General features: G+C 47.9%; 1 protein-coding gene across 19 annotated transcripts in view; it reads left to right on the top strand.

The window, feature by feature from the left end:
- The window catches only part of LOC122247320 (uncharacterized), a 675,408-nt gene that overhangs the window by 624,686 nt on the left and 38,222 nt on the right, over nucleotides 1–12,500 (top strand). For all 19 annotated transcript variants that reach the window (XM_086550722.1, XM_086550729.1, XM_086550726.1 and 16 more), the window contains one exon: nucleotides 2,294–2,423. In XM_086550722.1, the coding sequence (XP_086406848.1) occupies nucleotides 2,294–2,423 (130 nt within the window). The remainder of the gene's footprint in view (nucleotides 1–2,293; nucleotides 2,424–12,500) is intronic.

Raw genomic sequence — 12,500 nt, 5'->3', positions numbered from 1 at the left:
ACACACACACACACACACACACACACACACACACACACACACACACACACACACACACAAACACACACACAGAGAGAGAGAGAGAGAGAGAGAGAGAGAGAGAGAGAGAGAGAGAGAACGAGAGAACGTGAGAACGTGAGACGTGAGAACGAGAGCGAGAACAAGAGGGCATATTGACAAGCATATAATCAGACACACTGAATGAAAGTGAGAATGAGGGAGTGTATATGTGTGTATGTGAATATATGTATAGAGTGAGCTAGAGTGTAGCCAGAAATGCTCCCATGAGGATCAATAAAGAGAAACATTGAGCGAGCGAGTAAAGATGATGGGCAACAGCATGTCCGTGAGCGCGCCGGGCTGGATGTGGCACTGTTCCCAATGCGAGTAAACAAGCATAGTTGGATATTCATATTTCTGGACTATTTTTTGGATATGTTTTACATATTACACTTGCTAATGATAGAGTTAATGGTAAAGTTCATTTTTTTGCAGGGCTTTATTTCGTGTTTAAAGGTATATTTCACCTTTAAATCATCAGCATAGGCTAAGGCCCAACATTAGCGCCGGCATAACACCTAAATCAGGATAAAAGACACAGTCATGGCATCACCTCAGTTACTGTCATTACCCTAACCCCGGGTCCTCCTTCCCCTTTTCCATGCCTTTCCCCTTCCCCTTCCCCTGCACGGAGGAGTAAGCGCACTAATGGTAGAGATTGAGGTAGCTGTTGTGGTAGAAATGGTATGATAATGCTTTGGTGACGGAATTTAGCGTTGCTGTGAGAGTGGTAGTAACAGCCCGTTTTTTTGTGTTGTTGTTGTTGTTTTTTTTTTCTTTGTGCAGAATATGAAAATGCAAGCCTGGAAATGGAGAAAAAAATCATGGCATCATTCCAGACGGGGATATAAGCCCTTTTACTGGGATTTCCTTTTTAGTGTGGTGTTTGTGTGTGAAGGCAAGCTATGTCGTCTTGGCGGAATATATATGTGGTGGGCTGGGCTGAGGGTCATGTCAACAGGGAGCTTAATGACCTATCATGACCCCGCGCCAAGAAAGACACGGGACGGAAACTTTCTTATTTCTTTCTCCGCCGAGATGTTTGTCGCTTGTTAACTTGCCGATAAGTGGACAGGCCGAAGGGTATCAAGACTAATTGTCAAAAGGTTGTTTTTTCTTTCGGCTGAAATACATAGAACTCTTCTTGACCTTTAGAGATGAGTTGATCTGTTCTTTGGCATTGTTCAGCGGTATGGAGGTGTGTTCTCTTCCGCCCTGATGAATCCATGCTGCAAAATCATACAGGGAGGTAGAAAGCTACCTTTGCTTGAATGAGATGCCACGTACCTCTGTAATTAGCTTGTATGCATTTGTTGTATGCATTTGCTGCTTGACACAAGGGTACTCTTGTCACGGCAGAGAAAGGAAGGCATTCGATGCAAGGTTATTCACGTACCTGCGAGGGACCAGAGGAAGTTATTTACGTACATGAGGGTTGCTGACAAGGTTTCACAAGCGCACAATATAGCAATAACAGGTTTGTATTCTTGTAGTGGAAAAATGGGCAGTGTTATGTACACAAAAGGCCCAGCAAAATCGGGTCCTAAAAACAGTTGCGCGTTGAGCGAGGATGATATACAAAATGTCATGGGCTCGCGGGCCATTATCCCCTGCATATTTATCTTCGTGTTATAGCCATGCGCTGGAAGTAATGAAGTTGCTTCATCAGCGAGGATGACGTAAGGTGCTCGAAGTTGCTATGTATGTATTGTGTGTTGTCTGGAAGTGCTCCATTGTGCTTCCGTGATGCACCACTAAGGGCGGAGTGTGTTGCATTATCGGCGGCAGGTCATCTTTAACGTGTCCCCATCAGGATTAAGGAGTAATTCTGTGGCGGTGCTGAGGGTTTGATCCCCCCTGAGCCCAGTCGGAGCCCCGCCTACACACGGCCCCTGTGGGTCCCTGGGGTCCCTGGGGTCCCTAGGGATCCTCGGGGGAACGTCGCCCGTCACCGCCCGAAGAAGGATGGTAGCGGAGGTAACCTTCTAGGGCTTTCTCAAAGTTAGCTCTGGGCTGGTGGGCGCTAATGGGCTTCTTTGACCTTCTCTTTGTGTGTGAGCTCAGGGCGAAGAAACGTCACGCGTGAAAATCAGCTTTAGATGTTTAGACCGTCAGGCTAAGCAAACATCAGAAGTGTTCAAAGTATTTTAGGTGCTTTCAAGGATCACATTAGCAAGACACGTGTTGCGACTAACCGACTAATTTTAATCATGAATATTTGTTTCCCCAACAGAACCTGGTGGTCAGTCTCGAGGACCGGGACGCGGAGGAGCTGGTGCTGGTGCTGCAGGGATACTACCGCTTGCTCACCGAGAACCCTCTGGCCGTCACGCACATCAGGGACCGTAACTCCGTGGACCAAGGTAGGTGTCATTCATTCTATGGCTGAGGACCCTCGACAAGGTCTCTGAAGGCTGGGTGAATATCACGCCGTGACAAGTTCAGTTTGGCCAGTCCTGATTTGGGGGTCGCAATTTAGAGTAGCGTCACGGAATATCTCTATAAAGTTCTCTAATCAATATTCAAACGAAGATTGGCCTTCGACGCTGTAAGTATCGTAAAGCATGGAATTATTGGCTCTCATTCCAAAATAGGATATATATAGGAATGAGGGACCGAACCACCGCGGTGTTTGTTTTTGTCTCTCCGTTTAGATTCTGGGTTTATCCCATGGGATAAAAGGCATTCACTTTGTCCAAGGATCACAGTTTTCTGCTTGTTTACATGGTCGTAAAGTAAGCAAAGAGGACACGCCAATCCTACTAGAAGAACCTTCAGCGCTCCCAGCGAGTCAGGGAACTTTCAGCAGAAATTTCTTCCTGCTCAACGATAATTTCGACGTAAGAACGATCATCAGGAATTTGCAGGTTTTTCCTATTTACGTCCAGACTGCCTTTGTGTGCCCTTGGGTTCTATGTTATCTTGGGAATTACGAGCCTCGCGAGCCTCCTTTGTGGGCGCATCTGGTGTCACATTAGGCTCCGGCACCTTTTTGCCGGGACAACGCATGTGATGGAGGGTCTCGCCGGGAATCTGTCGGGACGCGGAAACGCCGCCAGGTTGACGGCGACAGGGAGTGTGGGCAGGGGAAGAGGCATGAAAAAAACGATGTTACATGATATGGCATGGAGATAACTGTGAACCAGGACTAGGAATGATATGTACTCGTTATAAAAGTCATAAACTAAGAAGGAAAACAGCTAGATGTTCAGCCGTTTCGCAGAACGAAACGGATTGACCGCGAAGTGAGCTGAAGTGAGGACGTTTGGCAAGGACACGTCAAAAGCAGACCATGCTGATAGCAAGGACAGCAATGAATTATTGAGAAGGAAAAGCACGTGCCGCTTCCACAGGTTACAGACAGGTAACAAGGCCAGCGTGAAGGAACTACCTGGTAATATTAAGAGGCGCAGAGGGCAGTTAGTTTAGACAGATGAGAGTAGGAGTTTTTAAAGGCGCGTGTTCCTCGGAGACTAGGTATAACCTCCGTTGCTGCCTCTGGCAGGTAAGCTTCGTCAGACAGTCGTCGTTCTTGTTTCTTGGAGGAAATGAATCTGTGCTATTCCCTTTCGTGGTAAGACTAGGTAGGGCAAATGATGGAGGGGGGGGGGGGACTCCCAGTCCCGAGATGAAGGTTTTGTCCGGTGTTGGCCAAGTTGCAGAAGAAAGCCTCCCTCGTGGGAACATAGTTATCCTCCACAGCGTGGAGCTTAATGTGTCCGGGTCCTGCTAGTCCTCCCGGCTCCTCTACCTCTTCCGAGGGTCTCCTTCAGGACCAAGTTTATACAACATTTGCAAATAGATTTTCAAGTTTAGAAGCCGGGTAGATGGAGGGCTCCGTCTCTTTAATTCGGAATTGTTGCGCAGTTCTTGCAACACTTGAAGCGCGGCGTCAATGCTTGGCACCATTTTTACTTTTCTCTTTATAAATAGACAGATAGACTTTCCTTCGTACATATATACGTTGTGTGCATGTATGTATGTCAGCCACTTGAAAGGGCAGAAGGAAAGTAAACCTTGAATAGAAATAAAAAATAAAAAGCATAGCTTTACCAGCTTCGTCTAAAGATCAAAGAACACCGAATCCTGGTTACAGAGACCATGATATTGATCCTTGGCAATGTTTAAAAAAATGTGATTTAAAGGTCGATCTCGAAAACAATTTAATAAGTGTCGACGTCCCCGAAAAAGGGAGAGAATGAAGAAGTGTTATGAAGCTGTTGCTGATCGATACAGAGCAAGGGCTGCCCGGCAAACTAGGTATCTCTTCCCCGTCGCTGCTCCTTATTGAACTCGCGTTATTTCTCGATGAAACGTGCGAAAGAAAGGAATATTAAACGAGGAGACAGGTAGTGTCTTGGCAGGTGTTTGCGAAAGAACGAAGGGTCGGCAAACGGTTATTAGTAGAACATTACCTTGATAATTTTGTTGATATGCAAACATAGAAGGATTTTCTTGACTGTATACGTACGTACCTCTAGGGGTCAACACGTAATCTTACATAAGGTGGCTGTAAAGAAGAGGGGAGTTTTTATTCCGATATCTTCCTTTTGGGAGAAGAATACTCGCATGTACTGTCTTGGAGGCAACAACGCTGAATTATACAGTGTTCGTGTCAGTTGAACCGAAAGTAAGCGGAACCCTCGGGATTTTCCCCGGCCTTATTTTTATGTGCACGATCGGTAAGAAATCACACAATTCACTCTGTACATGAGGCCTAACTCAGGTTATTGTAAAAAAGGCTCACTTATTTCCTCTTTGCTCCAGTCCCAACTTATCAGTAACGTTCAACTTCCCGCTTTCACGCTGTCGCTTCCAGTTGCTCGAAGGCCTAAAGTGAGCGTTTCGCTTCCTCTCTCCTGGAGGAGGCGGTCGACACGCGTAAGCCTATACTGGGGGCATTTCCGGTGTACGCTCTGCTTCAAGGGCCTCTCCCTGTCTCTCCTTTCTCCTCAGATTTATTGCCGTCCGTCTTCTGTTCTTCCTTCGTCGGCCACTCGACTCTCTTTCCACAAAAGGTTGGCTCTTTTTCTCGTTGCCGCTCTGGCTGTGGTTATTCTCTCTCTCTCTCTCTCTCTCTCTCTCTCTCTCTCTCTCTCTCTCTCTCTCTCTCTCTCTCTCTCTCTCTCTCTCTCTCTCTCTCTCTCTCTCTCTCCTCTCCCCTCTCTCTCTCTCTCTCTCTCTCTCTCTCTTCTCTCTTCTTTCTCTTCTTCTCTCTCTTTCTCTCTCTCTCTCTCTCTCTCTCTCTCTCTCTCTCTCTCTCTCTCTCTCTCTCTCTCTCTCTCTCTCTCTCTCTCTCTCTCTCTCTCTCTCTCTCTCTCTCTCTATCCACCAATCCATCCATCTATCTATCTGTCCATCCATCCATCCATCCATCCATCTCCCTTTCCCTTCCTCCTTCCCCATCACCATAACGTCGTTCTCAGTTTCCCCTATTTTTTTCCCCTGCCATTCCATCTCACCTCAGATTATCCCCCCATATTTTCCCCTTACCGTCCTCTTCCCCCGCGCCCTGCTTGGCGAGTCGCCCATCAACCACCTGTTGGTATTATACCCCTTTCACCGTACCAGCATTTCCCCTCTTTCGGCCAATTTCACCCTTTTTTTCCAGGGGGAAAACACCCTGCAGCTTCCATCATTTAAACAGCTGTCCTGGCGCATCAACGTCGCAATAATTAAGCATCAAAGTGTGTTTTACATATCGCTCTGGCTGCACTTAGAATGTTGGGTCTAGCTAAAGCATACATTCATGTTTATATTTTACTTCCATTTTTGCATATGCGTGATTTTTCCCCCCATTTTTATGGTGAGGGGAGCAGGTCAGACGCAAGGGACGAAGGGGTGTATTTTGCGGCCAGGGAAAGGCAGGAAGGGAAAAGCAGATGCATGCTGTTCTATGCCAAGAGGGGTAAGAACAATATACGGTAAGTTTCTTTTTAATGTATGTAAGGAATTGAAAGGGAAAGTACAAGGGAATAGGTAATAAAGATGAATGTGGAGAGGGAGATGGGTGAGGTAAATGAAAAAGTAGAAAATTAGGAGAGGGAACAAGATGGAGGAAGAGTTAGGTTGAGAAGGAAGGAGAGGGAGAGGGTGAGGGAGAAGGAGGGTGAGAGAGAGGGAGAGGGAGAGGGAGAGGGAGAGGGAGAGGGAGAGAGAGAGAGAGAGAGAGAGAGAGAGAGAGAGAGAGAGAGAGAGAGAGGAGAGGGAGAGGGAGAGGGAGAGGGAGAGGGAGAGGGAGAGAGAGAGAGAGAGAGAGAGAGAGAGAGAGGGAGAGGGAGAGACATTGTTTCATACATAACTGTAACCATCATTGATTCATTGCATCTATACATGTATATATATCTTATTTGAACAACCCAATGTCGCAACCAGTTATAACAGGAGAGGCCGCTTCTGCAAATTCCTTCCTTGCTTACCCACAGCATATGACATTGTTTTAGCCTAGTATAAAAGAGGTCACCTGCGTGTGACCCTCCATCCATCAGACAGGATCACTCCCGCACTAAAGACAGAACCTCCTCTCTCTGTACTGCTAGGCTGCTCCAAGAATAAGACTCACCTAGAAGATTCGGCTGGGTCTCAACCCTTCTGTTACACATAATTGTTAGCATCTCCTCCGAACAATCAGTCCCAGACTCTTCCGATCAAGAGAGAGAGAGAGGGAGAGAGAGAGAGAGAGAGAGAGAGAGAGAGAGAGAGAGAGAGAGAGAGAGAGAGAGAGAGAGAGAGAGAGAGAGAGGGGGGGGGGGGGGCTAAAAAAAAAATGTGAGAGAATAAGTTCGGCGAGTAGAACAAAGCGGTGTCAGTAGGGGAGATAACGTGGTCTGATAAGGTGCCTTGATAACGAGCACAAGGAAGCCGCCTCTCGCCCGAGATACAGATACATCCGCCACCTGGTGCCTCCTGGGGAGGGGAGGGGGTAGGTAGGAAATAAGAGGAAGCAAAGAACGCTAAAGGAGAATGAAAGGAGAATGTTGAATAAAAAAGGCGGGCTAAAGAAAGAGGGAGAGAGAGAAAGGAAGAGAGAGAGAGAGAGAGAGAGAGAGAGAGAGAGAGAGAGAGAGAGAGAGAGAGAGAGAGAGAGAGAGAGAGAGAGGGAGGGAGAGAGAGAGAGAGTGGGGGGAGGAGGGGAGGGAGAGAGAGAGAGATAGAGAGAGTGAGAGTGGGGGAGAGAGAGAGAGGGACAAAGAGAAAGAGAAAGAGACATATTTCGGAGAGCGCGAAACAGGAGATAAAGGAAATGGAGAGAGGAGACGCGATGGATCAAAAAAGGCAAGAGAACGGAACGTGTCTTTATGAGAAGACGGTGCGACCTGTAAGGAGAGAAACTTTAGGATGTGAAATGGACGCGCGTGGGTTTGATGTGTGAAGGGAACGCAGGAAAGGGGAGCTTGATTTTAGGTCAGAGGATACAGAAGCATAAGGTTGGGCGATGACGGAAAATGTCAGAACAAAGGAAAATGAGGGAAAAAGCAAGGGCCGGCCAGGTGCTTTCGAGGATGAACATTTTATTTTCCTTTTCGTCAGAGAGAAAATCGGAATTAAAAAGTGCGTCGCAAGTCTTGCAAGTTGTAGTACATAAAGGAAGGCGTTAGGGACGTGACGGGAAGGCAACGGCGTGGGCCCGGAGGAAGCAGGCCTCGCGATGCCGCCGTGTGCAATAACCCCGCGGCTCCGTCTTGCAGCGTCGTCGCCACGTCGCAGGAGATTAAAATCCGCTCCGAGATTGAGCCGTAACTGATGTCGAGCCTGGCGGTGTTTGCTCTCTTCGCCATTCAAGTTCTGGGACGCAAAGATTCAAGGCAAATGTTGCAGCGCTACCCAGTTGCAACGAAGGATTCACATGCATGTTTGCTCGCACTTTGTCAATATGTGTATCGCATAATGTAGTTCCTTTTATTGGTTCAGAGTACAGAAAATATTCATGCGAGGTCGCATTAAACGCACTTTCCCGCTTTTCGTTAGCATTTCATCAATATAGGTGGACTCGGAATTCGTTTTGTCAAGCTGAAAAAAGAGTTCTACTTGAATCCCGGTGCGTGCGCGCTCCCTCTGACCCTAGGCATGTATGTGTTTGACTGCAGAGGCGATCGAAGGTCAGGGAGCGGAAGTGAAGGCTGTTGAGATAAGCCAGAGCATTGTCTACAGGCCAGGGCTGATCTGCCGCGCGATACCGGACTTCGGCTGTTTCTCGAATTGCCAGTCCGTGTCGCCATCTTTTCTCGGCAGCGCCTGGCCCCCCCTCCCCCCCCCTCAAATATATTGGGATGCTTTATATCGGTCCTTCGTGGGACGTGCTCAGCAGGGGAAGTGCCTCCAGGATGGAGATTGGAGGTGGGGGAGGGGGCAGGGTGAGCGCAAGAGGGGGAGTGTGGCCTTCATCATAAAATTTATGTATTCTCATGGGCTCGACCTCATTCGCCTGTGCATGTTGTACCCCACATGTACACTCACACACACACTCGTACGCACGCACGCACACACACACACACACACACACACACACACACACACACACACACACACACACACACACACACACACACACACACACACACACACACACACACACACACGCATAGCGCTCAAAAACGCTCACAACCATGTGCACAAATAATAGTTAAAAATAAAATGCCATTTTTTTAAGATATATTGCACGTGCAGAGTACGTGATGTGGCTAGTCTGAGTCTTGCACGAACGTGGGAGACGTCTGTAAAGTGGACCTTTAATTAGTTGTCCGTGAGCCTCGTTGCGCCATCATAATGCTGCCGCTCTCAGAGCCTGATAAATAGCAGCATAAGAGGAAGTGAAGGAGACTGATGCTAGAGGAGGAGGAGTAGTAGTAGGATAGGGGAAGGGGGAGGAGATGGAGGAGGAGGAGGAGGAGGAGGAGGAGGAGGAGGAGGAGGAGGAGGAGGAGGAGGAGGAGGAGAAGGAGGAGGAGGAGGAAAAGGAGGAGACAGAGAAGGAGAAGGAGGAGAAGGAGAAGAGGAGGAGGAGAAGGACGAGGAGGAGGAAAAGGAGGAGACAGAGAAGGAGAAGGAGGAGAAGGAGAAGAGGAGGAGGATGTTGGGGAGGGCGAGTAAAAGGGGAAGAAGGGATTGGGGAGGGGAAGGGGATGGAAGAGAAAGGGAAGAAGAAGAAGAAGAAGAAGAAGAAGAAGAAGAAGAAGAAGAAGAAGAAGAAGAAGAAGAAGAAGAAGAAGAAGAAGAAGAAGAAGAAGAGGGAGGGGAAGGAGGATGAGGTCGACGAGGAGGAGGGGAGGGGGGAGGAGAGGGGAAGAAGAGGGATTAGAAGGGACGTTTGTCTGAAAGGGCGAGAAGGCCTGTCCCGTCCCGCGGATGATGTCCTTCCGGGCATTACTATGAAACATTATACTTTGTTATGCTTCTGTGGACCCTTTTGTATGTAGATGTGCACTATCATTAACATGTGATACATGTGAAAAGTATCTACATTGTTTTTAAGATTCTCTTTTTATCCGAAAACAACCTCACACGTCTTTATTAACACTGTTCCTATTAGAGTTAATCCTTGCAGATACAAGCACCCAGTTGTGTTCCTTGGAAGAATTAGTTTGTTAGCTGAAAGGATCAAGTTGTTCCTGGTTAAAATGCAATTTAGCCTCGCACGGATGCTCTCCTTATACCCGAATGTGCAGGGCATCCTAACGCAGGATTTAGCTTTCAGATGGGGCTCCTGTAGTGGACCCGCACGCTAAGTATCCTTTGGACCCTTACGATGTGCCATTTCAACCACTTGAAGTATATTCCCACACCACGTCCGGTGCGTTCCCTCAGCCACGTCGTCTGGGCGGTCTCCTCCTGCGCGTCTCGTCTGTGCCTCCAGCCGGGACCATTTCAGCTCCTCGTTCTCGTCCGGTTCAATGGGTTCGGGTTAAGTCTAGACATTCTGCTCAACTTTCTTCCCTTTCTTTTTAGATTATTATTGCCTCTGTGTTTTGTTCGGTGTACTCGTCAGTGATTATGAAGGGTTCATAACTGCAGGAATCAGCACCCTCATCATCACTACTACTGCCAGTCATCGCCACCAACATCACCACAGTCATCCCCACCACCACTGCAGTCATCGCCACTGCCGTCGCTACCATTGTCACTACCACTACTACTACCACTATATCACTCCCACAGGCATTGCCATCGTCAGCAGAATTTGCTCCTACACCTATCTGACCGCATCCACTTGTGTCCGAGGATTGTCGAGTTGCATCCCGGTGATGATCGGTGTCGAACCAGGAGAAGAGGATGTGAGACGGAACATGCACTAATGGCGATGTTACTGGGATTCAGGAGAGGAAGCGGAATGCCCGAAGAGAGTGTGGATAACGGAGGGAAACATGTGGATTCTGTGAAGTAGAGGAGTGGATCAATGTAGAGCAGCTGTTTCTTTCTGGCTTCGAGACGTGCACTCTCCAGCCTCACGCCACCCATCCAACACTCTCCTGATGTATGTGTCAGCTCTCACTTCCTCTCCTGCCCTCGTACGCCTGTCCCTGGCTCCTGCATTTCCAGCTTGTGGATCGCAGCTTGCATGGCTGCTCTTGAAACGAACTTGGTTCAGGGACGAGGAGGTCGTCTTCTCGAGTCGTGAGATTTGGCTGTCTTCCTTGACAAAGAGGCGGTTCATGAAAAATATATGAAATTAACAGACGATGCTGCAGTGTGGGTAGCCACGGGCGCTGTAATTCTAATTTTCTGCGACAACTTTCATTGCAAGTCCCCAACACCATCGTAGACTTGCAGCTCGTTTACTCCATAACACCTTGCTTCTTCGCATCATTCCCTTGGCCCTCTTCTTGCCCTTCCGCCAGCCTCTTGCTCCAGCCCCGCCGTGTGTTTACTGCCGAAACCCCTTTCTTTATGCCGCGCAGTGTTGTAGCATTTGGCGGTCTATCGCCTCCCCATGTGGGAAACGGGACGGAGGGGCGTGATCCTGGGGAGCATGAGATAGGCTTGCAAGGCGTCGCGCAAGATGGGATGAGTCAGGGGTGTGAGTATGAAGGAAGGAAGGAAGGCGGGAAAAAGGAGGATGTCTCAGAAGATGAATATAAAGCATGAAGATAAAAGCAGGGCAAGTCGCGGGGAGTAATATATCAGGAGCTAAAGAGTGGAAGATAAGAACTGCAGGAAAAGTGGGAAAAAAGAGAGATTGTCAAGGATAGCGGAGTTGGGAGGAAGCGTGGTTAGGGGGAAGTGGGCGAGGAGGCAACGCTGGCTTTAATGATGTTAGGATGAATGAAGCGAAAATGGAACACGGATGAAAAGACCGAAGTACGGAAAAATACTGCATGAGCTTGATAGAATAAATAAGAGAGATAATTCTTAAGGGGAATTAAGAACTGATGACGTGAGTGAAACGTGAGAATGAGGAGGACAGGGAAGAGAGAAGGAAGAGGAAGAGGACAGAAAAGAGGGGAAGAAGAGGAAGAGGACAGAAAAGAGAGGAAGAAGAGGACAGAAAAGAGAGGAAAAAGAGGAAGAGGACAGAAAAGAGAGAAAGAAGAGGAAAAGGACAGAAAAGAGAGGAAGAAGAAGAAGAAGAAGAAGAAGAAGAAGAAGAAGAAGAAGAAGAAGAAGAAGAAGAAGAAGAAGAAGAAGAAGAAGAAGAAGAAGAAGAAGAGAGGAATAGGAGGAGAGGGAAGAAGAGGAGGAGGAGGTGGTGGTGGTGGTGGTGGTGGTGGTGATGGTGGTGGTAGTGGGGGGGGAGAAGAAGAAGAAAAGAAAAAGTAAAATAATGATAAGAATATGAAGAAGAAGAATGAGGAGGAGGAGGAGGAGGAGGTGGAAGAAAAAGAAGGAGGAGGAGTAGGCAGCAGCAGCAGCAGCAGGGCCGTAGGGGAGAGTGTGAGGATGCCAGGTAGAAGAAATGAGGTGTTACAAACAACGTAACTGGATGGGAAGCGTGGCACTTACTTTCCCCGCGGCCTTCGTCACTTAACTCATCTCGGTATTGGTTATCGGAAACCGTTTGTGGCCGCAGCTTTCAATCCCATGCAGGCCACGTTATGTGTAATACAGTGATATACCACAAGCGATACAGGGGGAGGATTAGCGCCATAAATAGATTAATTCCCTTTGTACAAAAATATTTGGGTATTTATTGTGCACGATAATGAAGTTGGAGTGCGCCATCGAACGCCGCCAAATGATTTTATTTCCGGGATTCGACGAAATAAAATGCTGATGAGTCCATTCATCACCGCTGCTGTTGGGGGGATTCGGTAAAACATATTAGCTCACGTTTTTTATAAGCCTATTTATTGGTGATGCTGCACCCAGGTTGACTCGCCAGACCTTTCGATCGAAGGCAGCTCATTTTGATCTGTTCATCATGTTTCCACTGACAATGCGAGGCAATATTATAAGTTCAGCCGGTTGCAATATCATGCTGGTAAAGGGAGGTGATCATAGCCCTC

The sequence above is a fragment of the Penaeus japonicus genome, unplaced genomic scaffold (genome assembly GCF_977035675.1).
Source record: "Penaeus japonicus unplaced genomic scaffold, GWHDUDI00000001_assembly GWHDUDI00000024, whole genome shotgun sequence".
In the NCBI taxonomy this organism is placed as follows: Eukaryota; Metazoa; Arthropoda; class Malacostraca; order Decapoda; family Penaeidae; genus Penaeus; species Penaeus japonicus.
Note: the sequence above shows the minus strand (reverse complement) of the source record. Positions and strands in the feature narration are given on the sequence as shown.